The 26,346-nt window shown below is 45.5% G+C and overlaps 1 protein-coding gene across 12 annotated transcripts; it reads right to left on the bottom strand.

Annotated features, from left to right (window-relative positions):
- Positions 1-711: 711 nt before the first annotated feature.
- LOC144502703 (5'-AMP-activated protein kinase subunit beta-1-like) lies at positions 712-25,857 on the bottom strand. 12 transcript variants are annotated; one of them, XM_078226929.1, is made up of 9 exons: positions 25,788-25,831; positions 21,419-21,498; positions 20,421-20,623; positions 19,752-19,918; positions 18,277-18,370; positions 17,241-17,355; positions 10,821-10,954; positions 7,499-7,567; positions 712-5,058 (listed from the first exon to the last, which is right to left on the bottom strand). In XM_078226929.1, the coding sequence occupies exons 3-9, from the start codon at positions 20,592-20,594 to the stop codon at positions 4,981-4,983; spliced, it is 831 nt and encodes a 276-aa protein (XP_078083055.1). In that variant the 5' UTR covers positions 20,595-20,623; positions 21,419-21,498; positions 25,788-25,831; the 3' UTR covers positions 712-4,980. The 12 variants fall into 12 exon arrangements, with proteins under 12 accessions (XP_078083055.1, XP_078083053.1, XP_078083052.1 ...); XM_078226927.1 differs by lacking the exon at positions 25,788-25,831 and adding an exon at positions 21,599-21,750 and having other exon boundaries at positions 713-5,058; positions 21,470-21,498; XM_078226919.1 differs by having other exon boundaries at positions 714-5,058; positions 20,421-20,627; positions 25,788-25,857.
- Positions 25,858-26,346: the final 489 nt, after the last annotated feature.

The raw sequence follows: 26,346 nt of genomic DNA, 5'->3' as shown, positions 1-26,346 counted from the left end.
CCACCCTCAGTGCTTCCTCCAAGTGTTGTTCAACATGGAGGAATACTGATTCATCAGCCGAAGGAGGACGGTACGTGGTAACGATTAACCAGTTTGTGAACCTCTTGTGGGAGACATGTCCACATGCCCCTTAAACAGGAAAGTGAATTTGTATTGATCTTGCCATCTTAATGGAGTGGACCAAAACCCATTGGCTATGTCCAACACAGTGCGGCCTTCACAGGGATATTCCCTATTAAATCAGCCACTTGCTGCTACCATGGGTACACAGGCAGGGATGTTCTTATTGAGCGCTCGGTAATCCACCGTGGCTCTTCACATCTGTTCGGGCTTCCTAACTGGCTACGGGAGAGTTTACACGGGTCACAATCGTTCCCACCCCCCCCCCCCCCTCCATGGAGTTTAAGCTATTTTCAGGCCCCTCTCTGCTTCCCTGGAGAAACTGTGCTGTTCCTGAGATTGCAACATCACATTTTCCTGTACCCTCAATTTTCCGCCTGTTTCCTGCAGTTTCAGCTCTGAAGAACTCCACTCTTCCTAGTTCAGCCCCCCTCGCCCTTCCCCCCGCCCCATCCCTCCTGGCTCACCCACCTCCGCAATCCCTCATTCCATTCCCTCTCTAGCTGTTCAATCAGTTTGATTGGTTAGTTTGAAATCTCAGCCCACAAGACAGATTCAACATGCTGCTCTTTGCGGGATCTTGCTGTGTGCAAAGTGTTGCACTGCAAATAACTACACTTTAAAAAATTTTATTGGTTGTGAAGCACTTTGGCACATCCTTTCACTTTGTGAAAGATGTCAGAGTCATAGAATGTTATAGCACAGCAAGAGGCCCATTCAGCCCATTGTGTATGTGCCAGACATCAAACGTCTATCTATTCTAATTCCATTTCCACTTGTTCTGTAGCCTTGCGTGCTTTAGCGTTTCAAGTGCTCATCTAAATGCTTCTTACATAAACACCAGTTCTTCCTTCCTTTATAAATTCTGTACTAATGTAACTTGCTCAAGCTAATCTGAGCTGGAACAAAAGTAAGCTCAGCCCAATCGGCTTGAGAGCCCCAAGTTAGGGGAAAAGCCTCTTGCCTCAGTGCCCTTCCTGGGAGCATTTACATGGAAATTAACTGAGGGCAGATCCCTGGATGTCTTCAGATGAGAACTAAAGAAACACATTTGTAATTTCAAAAAATTCAGTGTGCTCAGTGCCTCGTGTGGCTAGTCACTTCCACATTGCACTGGATCAGGCCTTTAGTTACTCATTTTTGTTGTAAATGCATCATTATAGGTCAGATGCATCTTATTACACAGGGCCTTCATTTCAGGTCTGCAGTGTCGATTTCCCTTCCACCTACAACCTATCGACTAAAACAAATCCAAGATCAGCATCACCCGAGCCCGACTTCCATCCTATTCAATCTTGGTGGTATTACACGGTGCTGGCTTTCTTCACTCAACCACAGACTGGTTACAGTACAGGAGGCGGCTAGTTGGTCCATCACAAACAATGCTGGCCCTCTGTCAGAGCAACTCTGCTGATCCCTCTGCCTCGTTCTTTCCCTGTCAATGTTGTATGTTCATGCCCTCTTCCAGTTCCCCTTTGAGTATCATGATTCTGGGCAGTGCATTCCAGATCCTAACCACTCACTGCCGCTTTTGTCAATTACCTTAAATGGGCATCCTCTGGTTCTGGACCGTTTGGGCAATGGGAAACAGGTTCTTTCCATTTACTGTCTTGATGCTTTGTGATTTTGAACAGCTTTATTGAACTTCTCCAACAAGAACAAACCCAGCTTCTCCAATCTATCCACCAAACTAAAGTCCTTCAGTCTCAGCACCTTCTCACAAATCTTTTATTGAATTATTTGTTCACGGGATGTGGACGGCGCTGGTTAGGCCAGTATTTATTCCCCATCTTTAATTGCCCTTCTGTAAAACCTTCACATCCTGTGTAGAATATGATGCCCAGAATTAGGCACAGTATCTAGAGCAGTGGAAACTGGGTCAATGAATATATTCAGGTCTCAGGCAGGTTTATGGTTGACAAGAGAGTCAAGGGTTATGGGGAAAGGGCAGGAAAGTGGAGTTGAGGTCAGCCATGAATTTACTGACGGCAGACTAGGCTTGAGGGGCTGAATGGCCTACTGCTGCTTCTATTTCTTATGCAGTTTTTGTGCCAGGTCTCTATTATTGCCAGGACACACTATTCCCAGGTGCAGTTCATCACCCACATTTCACACCTTCTTTCACTGGAAGCTACCAGGGGACACGATGATGATGAGACTATGAGATGAAGGGCGGCACGATGGCACAGTGGTTAGCACTGCTGCCTTACAGCACCAGGGGCCCGAGTTCAAGTCCCGGCTTAGGTCACTGTCTGTGTGGAGATTGCACATGTTCCCTGTGTCTGCCTGGGTTTCCTCCGGGTGCTCTGGTTTCCTCCCACAGTCTGAAAGACGTGCTGGTTAGGTGCATTGGCTATGCTAAATTCTCCCTCAGTGTACCTGAACAGGCACCGGAGTGTGGCGACAAAGGAATTTTCACAGTAACTTCATTGCAGTGTTAATGTAAGCCTACTTGTGACTAATAAATAAACTTTAAAATTAGCATGGTACATTAATACAGAGCAGCTCTTATAACATGATGTTTGTTACAACCTAACTGGGCCCAAGTCTCCAATCAGAACATTTATTGATTGTCAGAAGAATGCCAGGGATACAAGAAACCCAAAGAACTCCTGGGAAACCGCCTGAGAGTTTCACTGTTACCATGAAGAGTACACTAACATCTCATCTTAGTGGTCTATGATATTGCATAACAGGTGAGGAGTTGCCAGACAGGATGAATTTAATTTACTTGACATTTCAGGAATTTATTCGACAGAGAAAGCCTGGTTGGCATAAAAACTGAAAATCGCTTGAAGCCGAGCAGTGTAACTGGCTTAATCATCCGTTTGAACAAGTGAGTCACAGTCCCAGAGCGCTGCCATGTGGTGCAGACTTCAAACAGCAACCCATCTGACAATTCCACATTCCTCCTCCCACCCTGAACTTAAAGGGGTTTAAGCTGCACAGACATTAACTAACGGGCTGACATGGAGACCCTCTGAACTGGGATGGGCTTAAACACAAATGTGCCAAGTGGTGTGGGGAGAGAGAAGCAAAAAAGGTGGTCGTGAGACGGAGAGTGTTCTTTCAGATCTCTTCCAATGACTCAAAGGATTAAACATCTTATCCAATACAATGCTGAAGCAGGGAGGATCCCAGACCTACTCCCATCTGTGCTAAATTAGCTGATCTCAGCTAGGACAGGGCCGAAGACAGGGGTAAGAGATCGACATCTGCAACAATGGTCTAACCCATGGAGACGGGGGGGGGGGGGGGGGGGGGCGGGGGGAAAGAGGACCGTTTGGAGTCCTGCTCCTGACAGCTGACCAGCGAGCACTTCTGATGCCTGTAAGGACGGAATGAGGACAGAGCTTTCCGCCTGAAATGCAGAGGAGGGAGCACAAATCAAGAGGCAGCATTTGAATAAATACAGGATCAGGCACTCCAGTAACCGTGGGGTTGGGTAGGTGCCGACAACAGACTATCACAACAGCAACTGAGACTCAGACATAAAGAGTGGCCCCTCGTTACTGGTGGGATAGCGATTGGTGGGGAGAAAGGACTAAAGATTCACTTTCATAAGTTAGGTTAGACTTGATGTGGCTGAAGAAACTCGATTGCGACATGAGCATTGCTGTAAAAGGACAGAAAGAACGTGTACACACATTGCACCTGTTTCAACTGCACAAAATAGATGAAAGCCAGTCTCAGGTTCATTCCTCAGGGCAAGGACTTGACCAATCAGAATCAGCCTGCCTGGTATGAATTTAACAAAATTTGGCAGTTAACCTGTCAGCCATCAGTTAACTGGTGCATTCTCCATGGTAACATGTCTACCAGAATCCTCTTGCCAAACAATCAGCACTCTCTTCTCATGAAGTATAAATTGTTGTTCCCATTACATTTGGTATCCTTGAGAATAGTCCTGATGAGTGCAAGGCAAAAGGTTTCTACAATGTGTCTTTTTTCAGCAATACTCAGGTGCAATATTACCATACGGCGATTTCTATTGCATCTTTGTGACTGGGAGAGTTACAGAGTGTTAATGAATGCAACTGCATGATTAAAAAGTGCCAAATTGAAACTGTTGAAATACATCATGGTACAATACCCAAGGACAACACCCAGAGCACCAAACCCTCCCTAATCCACAACCATCAGTCAAGTCCTCGCAGCACCAGGGACAGAATGGAAATCCATAACTCTGATAAGGAAATCTGACTGTTGCCACATACACCATGTGTGTACATTGAGCACTGTTTTGTGCAGCAGTCGTTACAATTCTAGTGGACCCACAGACGTAAAGAAACCTGAGATTCCAGTCAGTTCCCCATTACGTTACAATTCACACACTTTTGCTTTTGTTCCCTTAATAATCATGAATGTTCCACCCGGAGCCGATTAGCAGGGTCCCCATGATATAGCTTTAACATGCTGAAAACGTCATCACGCAGTCTGTTGGGGACGGGGATGTGGGGAGAGTTTGGGTGATTCTGGTTGGGGAGGTGGGGAGACTCCTTCACACGAAAGATCTGTGAAACAACAGAGCACTCTGAGCAGAGGCTGAAGAAACTCTTACATTGGTAAAATGGAGTTAGACATGCTGCAGTAAGGGGCATGGATTCACGGTCAGGAACTAGCTTGAGTGAGGGGGACCGGGAGGAGAGCACTTTGCTTGGCTTTAGATTACTGATTTCCCTTTTCTAATCAGGAAGCAACAAGTGAAGCAAGTTCTCAATTGCTGAAGAGGGTTCTGGAAATTACCATCCGATTCAATCTTCCTGAGCACATCCGGGACAATAGCTGGTGAGTGGAGAGTGATTGCAGAAGGAAATGCAGCTTCCTGATCGGATGAGAGCGGAATGTCGCTTTGAGAGATCATATGGGCTTGTAGAGGAGAGTGGTGACATACTTCTTCTTGTAGCGATGTGTGGCACTCAGCACCATAACACCATCCTGTGAACAATTCAAAATACTTTCAATACAGAAATCAAACTCTGTCACTGGACAATTAAAAAAGGATGGGTTTAGACACCGTGGTACCTGGTTACATCACCTCTGGCAATGGACCATGAATCTGCTTGGATGTGAACTGAATGGTCTCCTTCCTCAGACAACTGCAAAGTGCTCAGTGTTAAGCTTCATTCAGCGACATTGACTCCAATCGGAGATGTACGCATAGGTGCAGAATCGAATAGAAAGCATCAAAAAGGGGACGTGGAGTACAGAATGGGGGGGGGGGGGGGGGGGTGGAAAGAACAAGAAATGTGAGAGAGGGGAGATTGTGCAGAATTGGACACAGGTCTGTGAAAGCTGCAGTGAGCCACATAACGAGAGGGTGGAGGAGGAGCACTTATCATTGGATCATTGTCGCTATCTGTGGGATGTCCTGAAATACTTTACAGATAGAGGACTATTGATGTGTGGTTGTAGATGAATAAGTAAATCCAGTAGTCAATATGCTTGCAGCAAGATTCCACAAACAGCAATGAGATAAATAAGCAATGAACCTGTTTAGCTGGTGCTGCCCGAGGGATGATGTATTGGTCAGGACATTTGGGAGCATTTCCTGCTTTTCTCCAAAATGTGCCTGAAACTTTTATGTTCACCTGAACAGTTAGAGAAGGCCTCGGTTTAATGCCGTATCCAAACAGCGCAGCAAAGAATATCAGCTTTGATGCTAAAGGTCTGCGGTTGAAGCTTTGAATCTCTGATATTCTGAGTCAAAGGTGGCATGGTGGCACAGTGGTTGGCACTGCTGCCTCACAGTGCCAGGGACCCGAGTTCGATTCCCGGCTTGGGTCATTGTCTGTGTGGAGTCTGTACATTCTCCCCGTGTCTGCGTGGGTTTCCTCCGGGTGCTCCGGTTTCCTCCCACAGTCCAAAGATATGCGGGTTAGGTTGATTGGCCATGCTAAATTGCCCCTTAGTGACAGAGGATTAGCAGGGTAAATATATGGGGTTACGGCAATAGGGTTTGGGTGGGATTGTGATTGGTGCAGACTCGGTGGGCCGACTGGCCTCCTCCAGCACTGAAGGGATTCTAAATTCCACATTAAATAACACTCGAGAGCAAAAAGCATGTGTGTATAATGGGAGAGGTGTACAAACTGGAGGAGAGGGTGGACGGAATATAGAATGGGAGAAGCTAAGTGTGTAAGGGAGTTTGGTATAGAATGGTGATATGAGGGAGTCAGTGGGGTAGGCAGGAGAGGTTTATCAAAATCTCTCAGTATTTCTTTTACCAAGCCTGTCAAAAGAACATGCCTTAGATCAACTGACAGAACTCAAAACGATGGATGATGAGTCAGTTCCATAATCTAATCAGTGAAACTTGATTAGTTGGGTTCATTGGAATAGAGTCAGAGTTTTACAGCACAGAGAGAGGCCCTTCAGCCCATCATGTCTGCGCCAGCCATCAAGCACCTATTTGTTCTAATCCCATTTTCCAGAACTTGGTCCATAGCCTTGTATGTTACGACATTTCAAGTGATCTTTGAAATGCTTCTTTAATGTTGTGGGGGTTCCTGCCTCCACCGCCCTTCAGGTAGTGAGTTCCAGATTCCCACCACCCTCTGGATGAACAGGTTTTTCCTCAAATCCCCTCTACATCTTCTGTTCCTTACCCTAAATCTATTCCCCCCTGATTATTGACGGCTCTACTAAGGGGAAAAGTTTCTTCCTATCTCTCCTATTCATGTCCCTCATGATTTTGTACATTACTGCAGTGCGGGGCACGGTGGTTAGCACTGCTGCCACACAGCGCCAGGGATCTGGGTTCAATTCTGGCCTTGGGTCACTGTCAATGTGGAGTTTGCACGTTCTCCCCGTGTCTGCGTGGGTTTCCTCCGGGTGCTCCAGTTTCCTCCCACAGTCCAAGGATGTGCAGGCTGGGGGGATTGGCCATGATCAATACGTGGGCCACAGGGGAGTGTGGGCCTAGGCAGAGTGCTCCTCGGAGGGTTGGTGCAGATCCGATGGGCTGAATGGCCTCCTTCTGCACTGTAGGAATTCTATGATAATAATCAAGTTATCAAGAGACCAGTAAGATTGTGGTCTTCAGGTTTCAAAGATTTTGACCAGCAAATCTAATTTTTCCTTTTGTTTGCATTATTTGAGTTGTCAGATTAATGGAAACAAAACGTGCTTTCACTGGAACCCCACGGTAAGATTTACATTAAAAAAAGAGACATTTTGAAGTACTTCGGTTCATTCTGATGAACTCGTAACCGGACATCCGCACGTCCAGTGCTCCCCAAGAACAAAGTATCCGGAAAAAGACAGTGCGTTACAGGATGAAAGGAGGGATAGGAAATGAATGAAGTGGAGGCTGGAAGTGAGCAGACAGCAGTAAGAGTATTAAATGGATGGGTTAAATAGATGGCACAATACTGACCTTAATGGACAAAGCATACAGATGGTTCAACATGACGTGGTTTGGTTCCGGCAGCAAGGCAGGATCACACTGTAAGAGCAAAGAGAATAGGCTGAGAACCAGGCCTCCTGCACAACAGCCTGTTCTCTAACCTTGATTATCAGAGTGCTGTGACTCACAGCTTTCCTCCACTCAGCAGCTAAACTAACTTTACCAGCTCCTTAGTCCAGCACAGGCAATCAGAACAGAGCAGAGGGAATGCAAGCCTTTCTGGGTAGGTTCAAAACATTCACTGGATACTAGGCCAGAATGAGCAGACAGCTTCCAGGGGTGACAGTGGGGTGGAGGGAGGGGGGTGGCATTGCCCGGGATGCTCAGAGCAGACAGACAGCACTCAGGGAGCTAGGTCAGAGCAGATAGCACCCAGGGAAGGTGGGGATGGTCAGGGTACATAGCTCCTGGGGATGTGGGGGTGTCAGAGCACACAGGAAGAGGGGGTGATCAGAGTAGAATGCTCCGGAGAAGTGGGGATGGTCAGAGCAGACAGCTCCGGGGGAGAGGGGAGGCGGCGGGTCAAAGCATTGGTATTCTGGGGGAGGGGGGGGGGGGGGGGGTGGAGGCAGCAGCAGCATTGCTCTGGATGATGGGCCACTCCTGCTCTCTAATAATTACTGATTTGGCAAGTGTACAATGATTGCTTCATAGCTTTTCAACGTGGGAGAGGATGGTATGGTATTGTAGATAATGCTAACTCAGCGATGGACAAAGCTGTTCCCCAGTTAGCACAGAAAATGATGATGGCTGTGCTGGATGAAAAACGAAACCAAAATCCTGGGTTCTGCAAACAGATGAAAGGATCCAATGGAATCACGGTTTCTCATGTGAGATAATAGATGGATTCTGTGAATTTAATGGTCGGATTGGTCAACTATTTAAGTTACAATGGAATGATTCCAGAATGTCCTTGAAGGATTAGAAACCAAAGTGACACCTGCAAACATTAGGATACAGACTGCAGGATGGATTTAGCACATGGCAACTCGGTTCGTATGTTCACACCGGTGATAAACATAAACAGACAAGCTCGTACACACAATGCCCAGCGGGTGTGCACAGGTTCAGGCGCATTCAGTGGTCACACACGCACACAATCTGAGATACCCAGTTTCCACAGGCTGGACCCAGCACACATATATAGTATTGTGTAATTGTGCAAATGTAGACATACATAACACTGGACAATGTCAGACAATAATGGGGGACGTTTGGGGGGGGGACGATATAAGCCACCCATGTGAGAGAAGGCGAGTAGGTTAAGCTCACCCAGGATCTTACTCTCATCAATTCTAACCCGCTTCTTTCAGTGAACAGTGAGGACATATTTCAAAGAACAAAGAAAAGTACAACACAGGAACAGGCCCTTCGGCCCTCCAAGCCTGTGCCAGTCATAATGCCCTAACTAGACTAAAAAACCTTCTGCCCTTACTCGGTCCATATCCCTCTATTTCCTCCCTCATGGACCCATCTAGATGTCTCTTAAATGTTGCTAATGTGGCTACTTCCACCACCACCTCTGGCAGTGTGTTCCAGGCACCCATCATTCTCTGTGTGAAAAAATCCCCCCGCACATCTCCCTTAAACTTTCCCCTTCTCACCCTGAACCTGTGCCCCCTTGTAATTGACCCTGGGAAAAATCCTCCAACTATCCATCCTGTCTATGCCTTCATAGACCTCCATCAGGTCTCCCTTCAGCCTCCGTCTTTCCAGTGAAAACAATCCCAGTTTATTCAACCTCTCCTCATAGCCAACACCCTCGAGACCAGGCAACATCCTGGTGAACCTTCTTTGCACTGTTGCCAAAGCTTCCATGTCCTTCTGGTAGTGTGGTGACCAGGACTACATGCAATACTCCAAATACAGCCTAACCAAGGTTTTAGCTGCAACATGATTTCCGAACTCATGTACTCAATGCCCCAGCTGATAAAGGCAAGCATGCCATAAGCCTTCTAAAACACCCTGGCCACCTGTGTTGCCACTTTTAGGGAACTGTGGACCTGCACGCCCAGATCCCTCTGTATGTTAATGTTACGTTTCCTCCAGTGATTACATTTCAAAACAGGCACAACATGGGCGGTACAATGGTTAGCACTGCTGCCTCACGGCACCAGGGACCCAGGTTCAATTGCAGCCTTAGGTCTTTGTCTGTGTGGAGTTTGCATTCTCCGTGTATATGTGGATTTCCTCAGGTGCTCTGGTTTTGTCCCACAGTCCCAAGATGAGTAGGTTGTGGACAAGCCATGTCCAATGTTCGGAGATAGGGCAGAGGGGATGTTCTTTCCGAGTCAGTGCAGACTCGATGGGCCGAATGGCCTCTTTCTGCACTGTGGGGATTCTATGATACTTTAGGACATGCTGGTGATGAGTCATTCCATCGATATTCAATCTGCATGTTGGGTCAGAGTGGAGAAGTCACTGCAGTTTTCACAGCAGGAGAAGACCAGTCAGCAAGAAGAGACCTTTGTTGGAAGGATGGGTGCTCCTCTGGGCCCCATTGGGAAAGCCTAGGCCTCCACAGGTCTGGATGCAACCTAGAAGCTGATCGCCTCCTAACCACCTTGTGTCTGAGGACCACCCTACAATTAACCATCTCTTCCCACTGACCAGGTGGCCCTGAGTTAAGATATCCTAGGCCTAATTTCTGGAGCAGTGAGTCTTTAACACATCTCATTCCCTGCAATTAAAATCAGGACAGCTGTATACAGCTTCTGGCTCGTGCACATAGCGTCAGGCTCAGAGACATTGGCTTGTGCATTAACTAGACATAGATTCCCTACAATGCAGAAGGAGACCATTTGGCCCATCTAGTCTGCACTGACCAAAATTCCACCCAGGCCCTATTCCTGTAACCTCATATATATACCCTGCTAAACCCCTGACACTAGGGTCAATTTAGCATGGCCAATCAACCTAACCTGCACATCTTTGGAGTGTGGGAGGAAACCAGAGCACCCGGAGGAAACCCACACAGACACGGGGAGAACGTGCAAACTCCACACAGACGGTGACCCGAGGCTGGAATTGAACCTGAGTCCCTGGCACTGTGAGGCAGCAGTGCTAACCACTGTGTCACCGTGCGCACTATACACATTTACTCCAGATATCCAGGTCTGTTACTAGGATATTTGATAGAAAGCTGACCCATCAGATTATGGTTGTTAAGCAAACCCAGCAATACAGAGCTAAAACTTATCTACAATTGCTGCTGTAAAGGATTATCCACATCGACAGACTCAAATATCCCATCACTGCAAATGAAAGAAAGGGGACAGTGGTTTTTACTCACGGAAATGCCTGTGTCCTTGTTCAGAATGACCTGGAGCAGGTGTGGCGGCAGAATAGGAGGCGTTTTAATCCTCTCCTCAGATTTGTACACATAAGGATCCTGATGATATGGGCCAGGGGGAGAGCTTGATAGATCTGAGGAAAGTTAATTGTCTCAATTACACCAGCACCGAGATGGATGAGGGAAGCTGTGCACGGATCTAAATTAGAGAGCAGAAACAAAGTGCACATAGGGCGAGGAGAGTAAAGAATAGTGCACAAATAGGGTGATTAAAGAGGGGCAAATGCAGAACAGTCCAAGATCAGTTGGTGTCCGTGCATGTAAATACACTGAACATGGTAAATAAAACTGGCTAGCTACAGTCACAAATGACCACATAGAACTATGATATGATGTGGAGATGCCGGCGTTAGACTGGGATGGGCACAGTAAGAAGTCTCACAACACCAGGTTAAAGTTTATTTGGAATCACCAGCTTTCGGAATGCTGCTCCTTCATCGTGGAGCGCAGTGAAGGAGCAGCGCTCCAAAGGCTGGTGATTCCAAATAAACCTGTTGGACTTTAACCTGGTGTTGTGAGATTTCTTACTATGATATGATAGGGACTGCAGAGACCGGGCTCAAAGGAGGGGAGGATTGGGAACTTAATATTCCTAGTTACAAGTCTTTCAGGAAATAGAAGGAAGAATGAGAGGAGGGACAGTGGCAGTATTGACTAAATAAACTACTGTAGCACTGAGGAGCGATGGCCTAGTGGTATTATCGCTAGGCTATTAATCCAGAAACTCAGCTAATGTTCTGGGAACCCAGGTTCGAATCCCGTCACGGCAGATGGTGAAATTTCAATTCAATAAAAATATCTGGAATTAAGAATCTACTGATGACCGTGAAATGATTGTCGGAAAAACCCATCTGGTTTATTAATATCCTTCAGGGAAGGAAATCTGTCATCCTTACCTAGTCTGGCCGACATGCGACTCCAGAGCCACAGCAATGTGGTTGTCTCTCAGCTGCCCTCTGAAAAGGCCTAGCAAGCCACTCAGTTCAAGGGCAACAGGAATGGGTAATAAATGCTGGACTAGCCAGCGAACACCATGTCCCACAAATTAATATTAAAAAAAGTTTAGGATTTGAATCAAGGAAAAGCAAATTTTCAGACAACTTCTAGAGTAGTGATACTGGGGAACTTCAATTATTCAAATATAGACCAGGATAGTAACAAGGTGAGGGGCAAGGAGGGGGGGAGTAATTATTGGAATGTGTACTCGAGAACTTTATTGATTAGTGTGTTTCTAGCAGAATGAGGAAGTGGGGCAAATGAAGCATGTTTCAGTGGAAGAGTATTTGGGAAATAGTGATCATAATATCAGGATTCAAATAGTTGTGGAAAAGGGACAAAGAACAATCGAGCATAAAGATACTAATAGGAGGAGGGTTGACTCTAAGTTTAAAAGGGATCTGGCAGGTGAACTGAAATCAAAAATTGGCAGGCAGAAACAGTAATTGAGCAACAGAGGATCACCAAAGTGGAAATGGTTTGGGTACAGAGTAGCATAGTGTAAAAGATGTACTCCAGCAACTCGTCAAAGCTCCTTCAACAGCGTCTTCCAAACCTGTGACCTCTACTATCTGGAAGGAAAAAGCAGCTAGTTCCCTTCCGGTTCACACACCATCCTGACTTGGAACTATGGCTCCTTTACTGACATCGGGTCAAAATCCTGGAACTCCCTTCCTAACGGCACTGTGGGTTGAGCTGTACCAGATGGGCTGTAGCAACCAAGATGACCTCCACTTTCTCGAGGGCAATTAGGGATGGGCAACAAATGCTGGCCTCGGCAGCAACGCTCACATCCTAGAAATGATTTGATTTATCATCACATGTATTAACATACAGTGAAAAGTATTGTTTCTTGCGCGCTATACAGACAAAGCATACCATTCATAGAGAAGGAAACGAGAGAGAGCAGAATGTAGTGTTACAATCATAGCTAGGGTGTAGAGAAAGATCAACTTAATGCAAGATAAGTCCATTCAAAAGTCTGACAGCAGCAGGGAAGAAACTGTTCTTGAGTCGGTTGGTACGTGACCTCAGACTTCTGTATCTTTTTCCCAAAGGAAGAAGGTGGAGGAGAATATGTCCAGAGTGCGTGGGTCCTGGTAAGTGGCATGTTTTCAAAAGTGTGTTAACCAGGGTTCAGGGTAAACACATTCCTCTTAGAGTGAAGGGCAAGTCTGGCAGAAGTCGGGAACCCTGGATGACTCAGGATATTGAGGCCCTGGTCAAGAAGAAGAAAGAGGCACATGATGTGCATAGGCAGCTGGGATCAAGTGAATCTCTTGAAGAGTATAGGGGGTGTAGGAGTAGAGTTAAGAGAGAAATCAGGAGGGCAAAAAGGGGACAAAATTGTTTTGGCAGATAAGGCAAAGGAGAATCCAAAGAGCTTCTACAAATACATAAAGGGCAAAAGAGTAACAAGGGACAGAGTAGGGCCTCTTAAGGACCAACAAGGTAATCTATGTGCGGATTCACAAGAGATGGGTGAGATCCTAAATGAATATTTCTCATCAGTATTTACTGTTGAGAAAAGCATGGATGTTAGGGAACTTGGAGAATTAAATATTGATGTCTTGAGGAGTGTACATATTACAGAGAAGGAGGTGCTGGAAGTCTTAAAGCGCATCAAGGTAGATAAATCTGCGGGACCTGATGAGGTATATCCCAGGACGTTGTGGGAGGCTAGGGAGGAAATTGCGGATCCCCTAGCCGAGATATTTGAATCGATAGACATGGGTGAGGTGCCTGAAGATTGGAGAGCGGCAAATGTTGTGCCTTTGTTTAAAAAGGGCTGCAGGGAAAAGCCTGGGAACTACAGGCCAGTTAGTCTCACATCTGTGGTGGGTAAATTGTTGGATAGTATTTTGAGAGACAGGATCTACAGGCATTTAGAGATGCAAGGACTGATTAGGGACAGTCAGCATGGCTTTGTGATTGAAAAATCATGTCTCACAAATTTAATTGAGTTTATTGAAGGGATAACCAAGAAGGTAGATGAGGGCAGTGCAGTTGATATTGTCTACATGGACTTTAGCAAGGTCTTTGACAAGGTACCGCATGGTAGGTTGTTGCATAAAGTTAAATCTCACGGGATCCAGGATGAGGTATCTAAATGGATACAAAATTGGCTTCTTGACAGAAGCCAGAGGGTGGTTGTAGAGAGTTGTTTTTCAAACTGGAGGCCTGTGACCAGCCTCAGGGATCATTGCTGGGCCCACTGTTATTTGTCATTTATATTAATGATTTGGATGAGAATATAGGGGGCATAGTTAGTAAGTTTGCAGATGACACTAAGATTGAATATAGAATTATATTGAATTATAGAAAGGATATTATTAAACTAGAAAAAGTGCAGAAAAGTGCAGGATGCTACCCGGACTTGATGGATTGAGTTATAAGGAGACGCTGAATAGGTTGGGACTTTTTTCTCTGGAGTGTAGGAGGCTGAGGGGTGACCTTATAGAGGTCTATAAAATAATGAGGGGCATAGACCAGCTAGATAGTCAATATCTTTTCCCAAAGGTAGGGGAGTCTAAAACTAGAGGGCATAGGTTTAAGGTGAGAGGGGAGAGATACAAAAGTGTCCAGAGGGGCAATTTTTTCACACAGAGGGTGGTGAGTGTCTGGAACAAGCTGCCAGAGGTAGTAGTAGAGGCGGGTACAATTTTATCTTTTAAAAAGCATTTAGACAGTTACATGGGTACGATGGGTATAGAGGGATATGGGCCAAATGCGGGCAATTGGGATTAGCTTAGGGGTTTAAAAAAAAAAATAAGGGCGGCATGGACAAGTTGGGCCGAAGGGCCTGTTTCCATGCTGTAAACCTCTGTGACTCTAAGTCAATGACAATCTCCTTCGTTTATTGACTGAGGGAGAGTTTATTGTTGCCGCACCAGTTCACCAGATTCTCTGTCTCATCATTGTTTGAGATCCGACCCAGTACGATGGTGTCGTCAGTAAACTTGAAAATCGACTTGGAGGGGAATTTGGCCGCACAGTCATAGGTGTATAAGGAGTATAGTCGGGGGCTGAGAACACAGCCTTGTGGGGCACCGGTGTTGAGGATGATCGTGGAAGAGGTGTTGGTACCTATCCTATTGCCTATTTTGAATACAAAACAAAAGAGGGGAAAGGAAGGGCATCCAAGTTTATAGCTCTCTGGATGACTAAAGATATCGAGGTTATAAATAAAACAGATAAAGGAGGCTGATGACAATTGTAAGCTTCATAATGCAATAGAAAGTCAAATGGGAAACAGAATGTACAGCAGATACCTAAAAGAGGATAAGAGGGGCAAAGGGAGAACACGAGAAAAAATAAGCAACTAACATAAAAGGGAACGCAGAAATGTTTCGTCAACATATAAATTGTAAAAATACAGACAAAGGAAGAATGGGATTGATGAGGTATCAAAAAGGAGATTTTCTTATAAGAATGGCTGAGGTATTAAAGGAGCAATTTATCACTGTCTTCATTCTAGCAGAAAATGCTGTCAATGTCGTAATAAAGGAGGCAATCGTATTATTAGATAGGATAAAAGTAGATAAAAAGGAGGCACTTAAAATATTGGTAGACCTTGACAGTCCCAAATTCTAGCTTACTCCATTCATGGGATGTGGGCATTGCTGGCAGGGCCAGGATATATTGCCCATCCCTAATTGTCCATGAACTGAGTGGGCTTACTACGCATTTCAGACAGCATTCAGTCAATGTGCATGTAGGCTAGACTAGGTAAGGAAGGCAGATTTTCTTCCCTAATGAACATCAGTGAACCAGATGGATTTTTACAACAACTGACAATTAGACTTTTAATTCCCAATTTTTATTGAATTCAAATTTCACCATCTGCTGCAGTGGGATTCAAACCTAGGTCCCATGAGCGCTACCCTGTATCTCTGGATTACTGGTCCAGTGACAACACCACTACACTGCCTCCTCCCCTTCCAGCTGACTGAGGAAACGCAGAATCTGGCCACGATCTTCTATTCCTCCTTGTATATAGAAGTGGTGCTGGAGGACTGAAGGATTGCAAGTGGTAACAAAATAAAGAGATGAACCCAACAAATACCAGCTGGTCAGCTTGTGGTGGGTAAACTTAGAGGAACAAAATTAATTGGAAACGTGTGGGCTAATACATGAAAGTTAGCACTGATTTGTTAAAGGTAAACCTTGTTTGACTAACTTGACTGAGCTTTTTGATGAAGTAACGGGGAAGGTTGATATCAGAGACGAATGTGGTTGATGTGTACGTACTTTCAAAAGCTGTTTGACAAAATGCCACATAATAGACTTGGTAGCAATATTAAAGCTACTGAGTATTAAAGGGATAGTGACAGCATGGATATAAAAATGGCTATGGTGTTGAGAGTGGAGGTGAATCAGAAGGCGGTGTACCTATTATTAGACGATAATGTTTTGATATATATCGATTTCCTGGACTTGTGCAATTTCAAGTTTGCAGATGACACAAGAATAGTTAAGAGGATTAAGAGGATAAACAGGCAGGTGAACTGGGCAGGCACATGGCAGATTTAATTTAATGGAGAGGACCGTGAAGTGATTTTGGTAAGAGGAATGAGGCGAGGCAGTATAAACGGAAAGGAACATTTTTAAAGTGGTTTCCATGCACAGCAAGACCAGGGACTGTATGTACACAAATCTTTGATGGTGGTGGATGGCTCGTGATAAAGCCTAGGATCCAATGTGGTTTTATTAAACGAGGCATAGAGTACACAAGCTAGAAAGCTATGTTAAATCATGATAAAACACCGGTTAGGCCTCAACTGAAGTACCATGTTCAATTCCGGGCACCACACACTTTAAGAACATTATAGAGAACGCAGAAGACATTTACTGGAAGATCGGGCTGTCAGTTAAATGGAGTGACTGGAAAAGCTGGGGTTGCTCTCCTCGGGAGAGATGGTTAAGAGAAGATTTGACAGAGATTTCAAAGTTATGAATGGGGTTTTGATGGAGTAAATAAGGAGAAACTATTTCTAGTAGCAGAAGGGTTGCTAACCAGAGGACACAAATTTCCATCGACTGGCAAAAGAACAAGAGGCAACTTGAAGAAATTTATTTTTTTTCCAAATAGTGAGTTGTTGTGTTCTGGAATGCACTGCCTGAAAGGGATGGTGGGAGCAGATTCATTAGTAACGTTCATAAGAGCACTTGCTAAATACTTAATGGGGAAAACATTACAAGGCCATAGGAAAAGAGCAGGGAGTTGAATAAAGTGGGTGCCTCTACCAAAGAGTTAGCATAAACACGACTGGGCCAAATGGCCTCCATCTGTGCTGCATGATTCTATGACCATATTCAATGACTCTTATTATTGACATTTTGCCCATTGTACTTGTGACCCACCTGACATGTCGGAGCTTTTCTGTGAATCCACCATCAGGGCATCAAAAACTTCAAAATCAGTCCGAGTCACCTGGATGACATTATTGATGGTACCAAGCTGGCTGGTGGTAACGGGCTGGGGACAAGGCAGCACATGTTACAACTGTTAGGAATCACAGCTATGGAGCATTTGAGTGTTACCACTTCCAGACAGCAGAGGCCTTTGACACCATCATCCTTGCCAAGCTAGTGTGTGTTCCACGTGTAGGAATCACATCATGGTCCAGTGCCAAGCCCAGCATCATTAGTGACCTAAACAGTTGAACACATAAACCATACAGCCTGTTTTCCATGGCCAACTGCTCTGTAGACAGACAGTAATTGCAAGGGCAGTAAGTTCCTGCTCTGGGAATGAGGTCCTGTGGTCTATCTGGCAGGAAGCAAATCCACAAGATCCAGCACAGCAATGGCTTTCCGTTCATCTGTTCCTGCCTCCAGGGCCACAAGATACACTTGGGAATCTCTTCACATTAGAAAACAAAAAGGCTGGCAACAGGAATTATTTCTACAATTCCCCCATCAGGACGGGCACGGTGACACAGTGGTTAGCCTCACCAGGGTTCCATTCCCGGCTTGGGTGACTGTGTGGAGTTTGCAAGTTCTCCCAGTGTCTGCGTGGGTTTCCTCCGGGTGCTCCAGATTCCTCCTGCACATCTTTGGACTGTGGGTCATGTTAAATTGCCCCTTACGTCCCAAGATGTGCAGGTTAGGGGGAATTGGTGGGGTAAATATGTGGGGTCACGGGGATAGGGCCTGGGTGTGATGCTCTATTGGAGAGTCGGTGCAGACTTGATGGGCCAAATGGCTTCCTTCTGCACTGTAAGGATCCTATGATTTTCCCCCCATGTCATAAACATGACTCATTACAGCCCCAACCCTATAGTTAGGACACAGGACACCATTACGTCCACATTCATCAGGGCACATGCAACAAAACAATGTATATCATATGTCTAAGTAGGAAACTAAAATTGCAGTTGTCAACACCATCTTATACCTCTGATGTATCATGGGTCCACTGACCATCCACATAGAACTTATACTGATGTTCACCCTCTGGGAGGTCCAGAATGGCCACAAAGTTATTGTGACTGCAGAAAGAGAGAGGGAGAGAAGAAAGTTAACGTGGTCAGTACGTAATGTCCTCCTATGCAGTGAATTAGGCAGTGGACAGTGTAGGAAACACACCGCACTCCACCTGTTTAAAAAGTCTCTATGGCTAACCCTGGTATTGATGGCTGGATTGTCAGGAAGTTGTCGCGCCCTCTGGTGGGGAAGAACAGACCTTCCCTCCCTCGTTCCAGTGTGGAATGTTCCAGATGCAGTTGGTGACACACTTGAGGGATTTCTGTAGGGATTTCTCCAGTAGATTGGTGGAACCCTCTGGTTAGGACAGCTGCCTCACAGCGCCAGATATAACCTCAGATATAATGCACCTTTGTGTCCACAGACTCCAACAATACATTTCATAACTGTCCACTGCACAGGAATCCCCCAACAAGGCATTTGTGAACCAGATGAGTTTTTGTAACAATCCTGTAGTTTCACCATCGTCATTGCTGAGACTAACTTCATCCCAGATTTATCTAATTAATGGATTTTAAATTCTAATAGTTGCCATTGGTGGGATCTGAACTCCTGTCTTGGAGCATTAGTACAATAGTCCAGGCCCCTGGATTATCTGCCTTGGTGTACATTATCCAAAGAAATACATCCTATCCTGTATCTAATCACTGCATACATTCCAGTGAAAAATATTCTTGTCTGTTACTACGTCTGCTATCCAATATTATATGTATTTACACACCTCAGTTTACAACACTGTGTATATTAAACAATGACATTTATCTCTCCAAAACTATATATGCAAACCAATTAAATATGTCCATGTCTGTAACTGTGAATTTTATCCAAAATGTCCCAGTACACAGCAATATGCATTCGAAACAGCATAACCCCACATGTCCCACTCTATATATGAACTAATTTTTGTCACTACTCTAATACCATACATCCGTGTCATTATCTATACCAACCAACAAAATATACCCAGTGCCTGTCGTTCTTTTCATTATGTAATACAATATACCCAGTGTCTGTTACTGTGTTCATTACGTATTACAATATATCTGCATTAAGCAATGCAATATACTTATGTCTCTTATCCTTTAATGTATTGAAACATACCCATGACTTACCAATGAAATATACTCCAGTAGCTTAGGAATGTGCCTTACTGCAAGGGAACGCAGTGTGTGGATGCTGCGTGCAAACACCGTGCATCACTCGCTCCAAGCTTACTATAAGCAGTGTGCTAGATTTCAGTAGCATGTGAACATTTGCTTTCCCCCAATCTGAGGCTGTTTTGTACAGAGTGTACATTGCCTGTCTGGTAGTCTATCAGAGACGCCAGCCTGGACTCGTGCCGAGCTGATAATGAGAAACTCAGGGAAGGTTACAAAGAACACCTACCTTCTGGTGAGTGGAATTTTGTTGGTCCACCCATTGAAGGACCCAGAGATGAAAACCTCCTTCCCACCCCCTTTCCACCGAAACACTGTTGGACGAGCCTGTTTGGACAATTTGTCAGAAACTTCCAGGTCCTGCTGCCAGGCAAAGAACTCCTTCTCCATTGGGGCCTGGAAAACAGAAGATAATACTGAAACTTAATTCAGTCGCTGGCTTTTTTCACACTATACCTCTCCAACTTGTTTTATAGTTCAAGTCATTTAAGATGAGGAAAATTACAACAGTTCACGGAAAAATCCAACTGCCCAAGTGATTTCAAACAGTGGTGAGCCACACAGTGGGAAGGTCCCACATTCCAACTTCAGTGTGTGAGCTGATAACAATTGGAGAGGCAATAACAGTGAAACCATTGGTCTTATCAAGCTATAAAGGAGGGATAAATCAGACAAGCTTTTGGCTGTCAACCCTTACTCACTGTATGTACACTGTTCAAAGGACACAGGCTGACTTTCGACATGCTGTTCTCCCCCCGGGTTGATAGCCTGCCAACATTCATTACCCAGACTCAAAGACCTTTGGGACAAGTTACACATAGCAAATTGGAACAAGACCAGTTTATACAGCAGTGCAGTACCAGGAATGGATAAACACTAGAATCCGTTGTAAAGATACCATTACTTTGATTTCCTCAGCGTGAAAGATGTCTGCATCCTCTGGACTGTCCATCAGAATCTTTGGCCGATCGTGTTCTTTGGTATGAATAGCGCTGCCGGTGCTGTCCCTCCGAGGGGGCTTGTGAACCCCCTGGCGGTCCATCGCTGCACGTTCACTGCTTGTGTTTCCCATCTTTCCTTTCTCGGCGCACTAACAAATTTCTAACTGAGGCAAATGAAAAGAGCAAAAAAAGGTCACTCTGAGAAAATGCAATCAATTAGTCATGGACACAACAGTTACTGTTGGGTCGGGGGCTGGGAGAGGAGGGCAAAGGGGTGGTGGGGAAATGGGAAAGGGAGGGAAATAGAGAGAAAGGGCGCAAGCCTGAAACATTCATTCTGTTTCTCTCTCCACATCCTCTTACCCAACCCGAGGGGTTAATCAAGGCAGACAGGTTCAACAGGAACTCTGAAGCAGCTGCCTAACATGGGTGGTGAAAACTTGGACAGCAGTGGGGTGGCACGGTAGCACAGTGGTTAGCACTGCTTTCTCACAGAGCCAGGGACCTGGATTCGATTCCCGGCTTGGGTCACTGTCTGTGCGGAGTTTGCACATTCTCCCCGTGTCAGCAAGCGTTTCCTCCGGGTGCTCCGGTTTCCTCCCACACTCCAAAAATGTGCGGGTTAGGTTGATTGGCCATGCTAAATTGACCCTAATTTCAGGGGGATTAGTAACGTAAATATGTGGAGTTATGGGGATAGGGTGGGATTGTTGTCGGTGCAGGCTTGATGGGCTGAATGGCCTCCCTCTATACTGTAGGGATTCTATGATTCAGTGGAATTTTCTGGTCACTGACTGGGCGGATGACCACAGTTAAAGTGGCAACGAGCAACCTGTGCCAAAAGGAATACAGATGTCCAGTATAAGTGGAGAATGGCTTCCTCACTGTGAGCTGGAAAGACAAGAGGCCGAACATCTTATTTACCCGAACCTTAGATACAAAGCGGATTTCATACCGGCTCGGATGGCACTCAGTGAACCAAGGTCCGTGTCGCCTGTTGACTCACCAGGGCAGAATTGGATTGGAAATGTGCTTCTGGAAGAAAAGGAAAAAGAACATTATTATCAGCATCAAACAGCCAAGAAAGTGATCACCTGATGTCAGTTAAACTTCATAAAAAGTTTAGAGTTGGAACTTGGAATGTGTGTAGGATGCTTCAGCTTGGCAAAGCACAGTTGCTTACAAAGGAAATGGAGAGAATTGGCGCGGGTACGTGTGGGCTGGCAGAAGTGCTTTGGGAAGGACAAGGTCACTTCACAACATTAGAAGGGCACATCATAGTTTACTCTGCAGGATAAACAATTGGATATAAATCAGTAATAGGGTCATAGTTGTGAGCCTTAATGCAAAACCAGGTTTGGTTCAAACTTACAGACCAACATCAACTGCCGCAGGAGATGCTGCAGTCCTTTTACATGACATGTTAAAGTCCATGTAACAAACTCCAAAGAAAAGCATTCTGGTCGTTATGGGTGATTTCAATACCAAGGTTGATGCATGATTCCAGATAGCAAATTGCCCATCTGTATTCGGAGAGACTAATAAAGCCAGAGAGTGCCTTTGGGACTTTTGTGAAGAACTTGGTTTGGTTCTGGCCAACACACGCTCAAAGGCATTTGAATTATAGAATCATAGAATCCTACAGTGCAGAAGGAGGCTATTCGGCCCATTGAGTCTGCACCGACCACAATTCCACCCAGGTCCTATCCTCATAACCCCATGTATATACCTTAGCCAGTCCCCCTGACACTCAGGGGCAATTTAGCATGGCCAATCCCCCTAACCCGCACATCTTAGGTTAGGTTGATTGGCCAGGTTAAAAATTGCCCCTTAGAGTCCTGGGATGGGTAGGTTAGAGGGATTAGCGGGTAAATATGTGGGGATAGGGCCTGGGTGGGATTGTGGTCGGTGCAGACTCGATGGGCCGAATGGCCTCCTTCTGCACTGTAGGGTTTCTATGATTTTCTATGATTTTCTATCTTTGGCCTGTGGGAGGAAACCCACACAGACACGGGGAGAACGTGCAAACTCCACACAGACAGTTATCCAAGCTGGGAATCGAACCCAGGTCCCTGGCACTGTGAGGCAGCATGGCTAACCACTGTGCCACTATGCTGCCCCAAAAGCTTGACTAATGTTTCTGCCCGGTTATGAACCGGGGACCTTTTGTGTGTTAGGCGAATGTGATAATCACTACACGGGACCTCACCACATGGACAAACTAAGAATCAGACTGATTATATTCTAGTAGCAAAACGATGAGAGATCCTGTGTAAGGATTTGCACGACATATCCAGCAGCAGACTGTGATACTGATCATCATTTACTACTGGCAATATTGAAGGTCAGAGTGGACTAAAGGGTGCACAAGAACTCTCCAGAAGGTAGCTGATGAGAGAACAGCACAAGAGTTTTGGCAAACCACAAAATCTGTTCTGGATGTAGCAAAGGAAATAGTGAGATTTGGACAGACTGAGACAGAAAGGATGAATGTCTGAGGAGACTTTTTTCCTGATTGAAGTCGAGAGACAGGCAAAGAGGGAAAAGGACGTGGATTGTTACAAAGGTTTAAAGGCAGGAATTCAAAAAAAGCCGTGGATAAGAAAAACAGCTAAATGACAGAATCCCTACAGCGCAGAAAGAGGCCATTTAGCCCATCGAGTCTGCACTGATCACAATCCCACCCAGGCCCTTTCCCATAACCCTACCTATTTATCCTGCTCGCCCCCTGACACTAAGGGGCAATTTAGCAAAGCCAATCAACTTAACCCGCTGGACTGAGACAGAAAACTGAAACATCCGGAGGAAATCCACGCAGACACGGGAAGAACGTGCAGACTCCATACAGACATCACATGCGATGAATTAGAAAGGCAATATACAGAAAACTTTCCAAACAGTTTGATCAATTACACAAAAAAGTTTCAACCATGCCTGCACTGCATTCAACAAGTTTTTGGCAAGAATAAAGTGGAAGTGAAGAAAATGGATGCACGATGGCGTGAAAATCGTGGGTACCTTTACAAGGATGTTGGTGAATTGGAATTTAAAGGCCAAGTTGAATGTGAGCCTCCTCCGCTTCAAGCTGAGATACAATGAGTCATTCATCAGACAGGCCAGCCGTAAGGCCATGGGCTCACACAATATACAGGCAGGGTGACTTAAGATGGAAGGAGAATTGGAGCAGGGCAAGATGTGTGGAAAATGTTTGTCACTGAGGGAGACCGGCGAGTGCTCAGAGGACTGGACTGATTCTACCTTTATCCCACCTCTGAAGAAAGGAGACCTGAAACAATGCTCAAATAATAGGACAATTGCTTTGATCAAGTCACCAATCTTAGAATCATAATGTGTAAAGTTGAAGAAAACCAGCAGCAAATATGCACGTGCTTCGCTGACTTTGAGAAGGAATTTGATTTTGGCTCTGCTGGAAGCTCTGGTTGACAACAATGAGACACCCGCCACATTGAATCAACTTGCCAGCCAAGCTTTATTGCAAACAACGAACTCGAGTCAGAGTTGCCAGCAGCCTATCAGAATGGTTGAGTCAAAAAGGAATGCAAGACAGGAGGGTGTCCTCTCACCATATTTATTCAACATCCGAGCAGAAATGGTTATGAGAAAAACTTCATGAATATAAAAGGTGGGATACTGATCGGTAGATGGCGAGTTTTGAATCTTCAATATGCTGATGACATTATTCTACTCATTAACTCAGTCGAGAAGCTACAGCAGTTGGTGGATCATCTTGATCAAGTTAACCAGTTGTGATCTCCTGATCAACATCGACAAGACAAAGGTGATGGGGCCAGATGGAAAGACCTGCAAGATCCTGATAATAGAGTTCAGCTTGAACAGGTTGATAGCTTCCACTATCTTGGGTCACTCATCATGTTTTTTTAAAATTCATTCATGGGAATTGGGTGCCGCTGACTGGGCCAGCATTTATTGCCCATCCCTAATTTCCCTTGAACTGAATGGCTTTCTGGGCCACTTCAGAAGGCAGTTGAGAGTCAACCACATTACTGTAGCTCTGGAATCATACGTAGGCCAGATCAGGTAAGGACGGCAGATTTCCTTTCCTAAAGGACATTAGTGAACCAGATGGGTTTTTTCAACAATCGGCAATGGTTTCGTGGCCATCAGTAGATTCTTAATTCAAGATTTTAAAAAAAATTGAATTCAAATTCCACAATCTGCCGTGGTGGGATTCGAACCCAGATCATGAGCTAAATTTCTGGATTAATAGTCCAGCGATAATACCACTAGACCATCACCTCTAAGATGTAAGACGCAGAGTCTACCAAGAGAATTCAAGCTAGATTTAGCAAGGGTTGTGAACTCACTGAAAAAAGAGTATGGAATAGCCACAGCATCTCAATTACAACAAAAATTCATCTTCTAAAAGCCTGGGTGTGACTGGTGACAATGTGTGGCTGTGAAAGTTGGACCATCAAGAAGAGTGATGAGGCTCGAATAAGAGTATCAGAAATGTTTGGACTCAGATGGATATGATGTATGTTGTGGGTGGCCAAGCGGGCAAACGAGTGGGTGCTTGAGAAAGTGGTGTTGAGGACCTACTCTGAGGCAGTGATATGAAGGACACTCCTATATTTTGGATGTGTCATGTGAATAGGAGGGGAGTGTTTGGAAAAAGATAATATAAGGTACAACACCTGGAAAATGTTGGATAACATCAGAACGTGAACTGGTTTCCCTGTGGGACAGGCAGTGAGGGCAGCAGAGAGTGGAAACCAACAGAGAAAGATTATTCATAGTACGGCCAACCTTCTGAACGAGGATGGATGGAAGGCACACAGAGGACGCCTGACACTCTGAGTATATCAGACGTGTGGGATTTTACTTTTGTTTTGTGTGGATTGGGTGAAGATGTGCTGGTTAGATGCATTGGCCATGCTAAATTCTCCCTCAATGTATCCAAAGAGGCGCCGGAGTGTGGCGGACTCGGGGATTTTCACAGTAACTTCATTGCAGTGTTAATGTAAGCCTACTTGTGACACTGATAAATAAACTTTAAACATAAGCCAGAGTAGTCGAGAGAACAAACAGCAGAAGCCTGGAGAAAGAGAGCAGCCGCTCCCCTCAGGCCGCTGTCGAGGATGAAGGAGCGGGGGACAAAGCGGCCGCGCAGCCCCGGCCTCCCCCAGACCAGACCCCCGCCCGGCCCAGGGGCTCAGACCAGACCCCCGCCCGGCCCAGGCCGCCCCCCGCCCGGCCCAGGCCGCCCCCCGCCCGGCCCAGGCCGCCCCCCGCCCGGCCCAGGCCGCCCCCCGCCCAGCTCAGGGGCTCTGAAGGTCACTCACCCGCTACCGTTCCGGGTCTCTCCCCCCGGATTGTTTATACCGGAACACAGCTTCCCCAGTCCACCAATTAGAATCGGCCAAGCGGTCCGTCCAAATATCTCGTCCCCGGAACAATGAATCGTCTGATCCAGGGCCGGACAGTCACTCTGTCAGTGTGCGGATACAGTAAGAAGTCTCACAACACCAGGTTAAAGTCCAACAGGTTTATTTGGCAGCACACACCACCAAAAGTGTGCAGATAAACAGACTGAGCTGTTATTGCTCTAACCAGAACCACACTGACATTCTATTACTCTGATGATAATCATCCTGAGGGTTTATTACTCTGATGATCATCATCCTGAGGGTTTATTACTCTGATGAGAATCAGTCTGAGGTTTTATTACACTGATAATAATCAGTATGAGGGTTTATTACTCATAATAATCAGTCTGAGGGTTTATTACTCTGATGACAATCAGTCTGTGGATTTATTACTCTGATAATAATCAGTCTGAGGGTTTATTACTCTGATGATAATCAGTCTGAGGGTTTATTACTCTGATAATCAGTCTGAGGG

The sequence above is a fragment of the Mustelus asterias genome, chromosome 13, assembly GCF_964213995.1.
Source record: "Mustelus asterias chromosome 13, sMusAst1.hap1.1, whole genome shotgun sequence".
Classification (NCBI taxonomy): domain Eukaryota; kingdom Metazoa; phylum Chordata; class Chondrichthyes; order Carcharhiniformes; family Triakidae; genus Mustelus; species Mustelus asterias.
The sequence above is the reverse complement of the archived record's forward strand: the minus strand, read 5'-3'. Positions and strand labels throughout refer to the sequence as shown.

Coding starts and splice junctions, on each gene's coding strand:
- LOC144502703 (XM_078226919.1), bottom strand. CDS start 20,594: ATGGGAAACACAAGCAGTGAACGTGCAGCGATGGACCGCCAGGGGGTT. Junction 19,919..20,420: donor CTGAGGAAATCAAAGTAATG/GTATCTTTACAA, acceptor TCTGTTTTCCAG/GCCCCAATGGAGAAGGAGTT. Junction 18,371..19,751: donor AAAATTCCACTCACCAGAAG/GTAGGTGTTCTT, acceptor CTCTTTCTGCAG/TCACAATAACTTTGTGGCCA.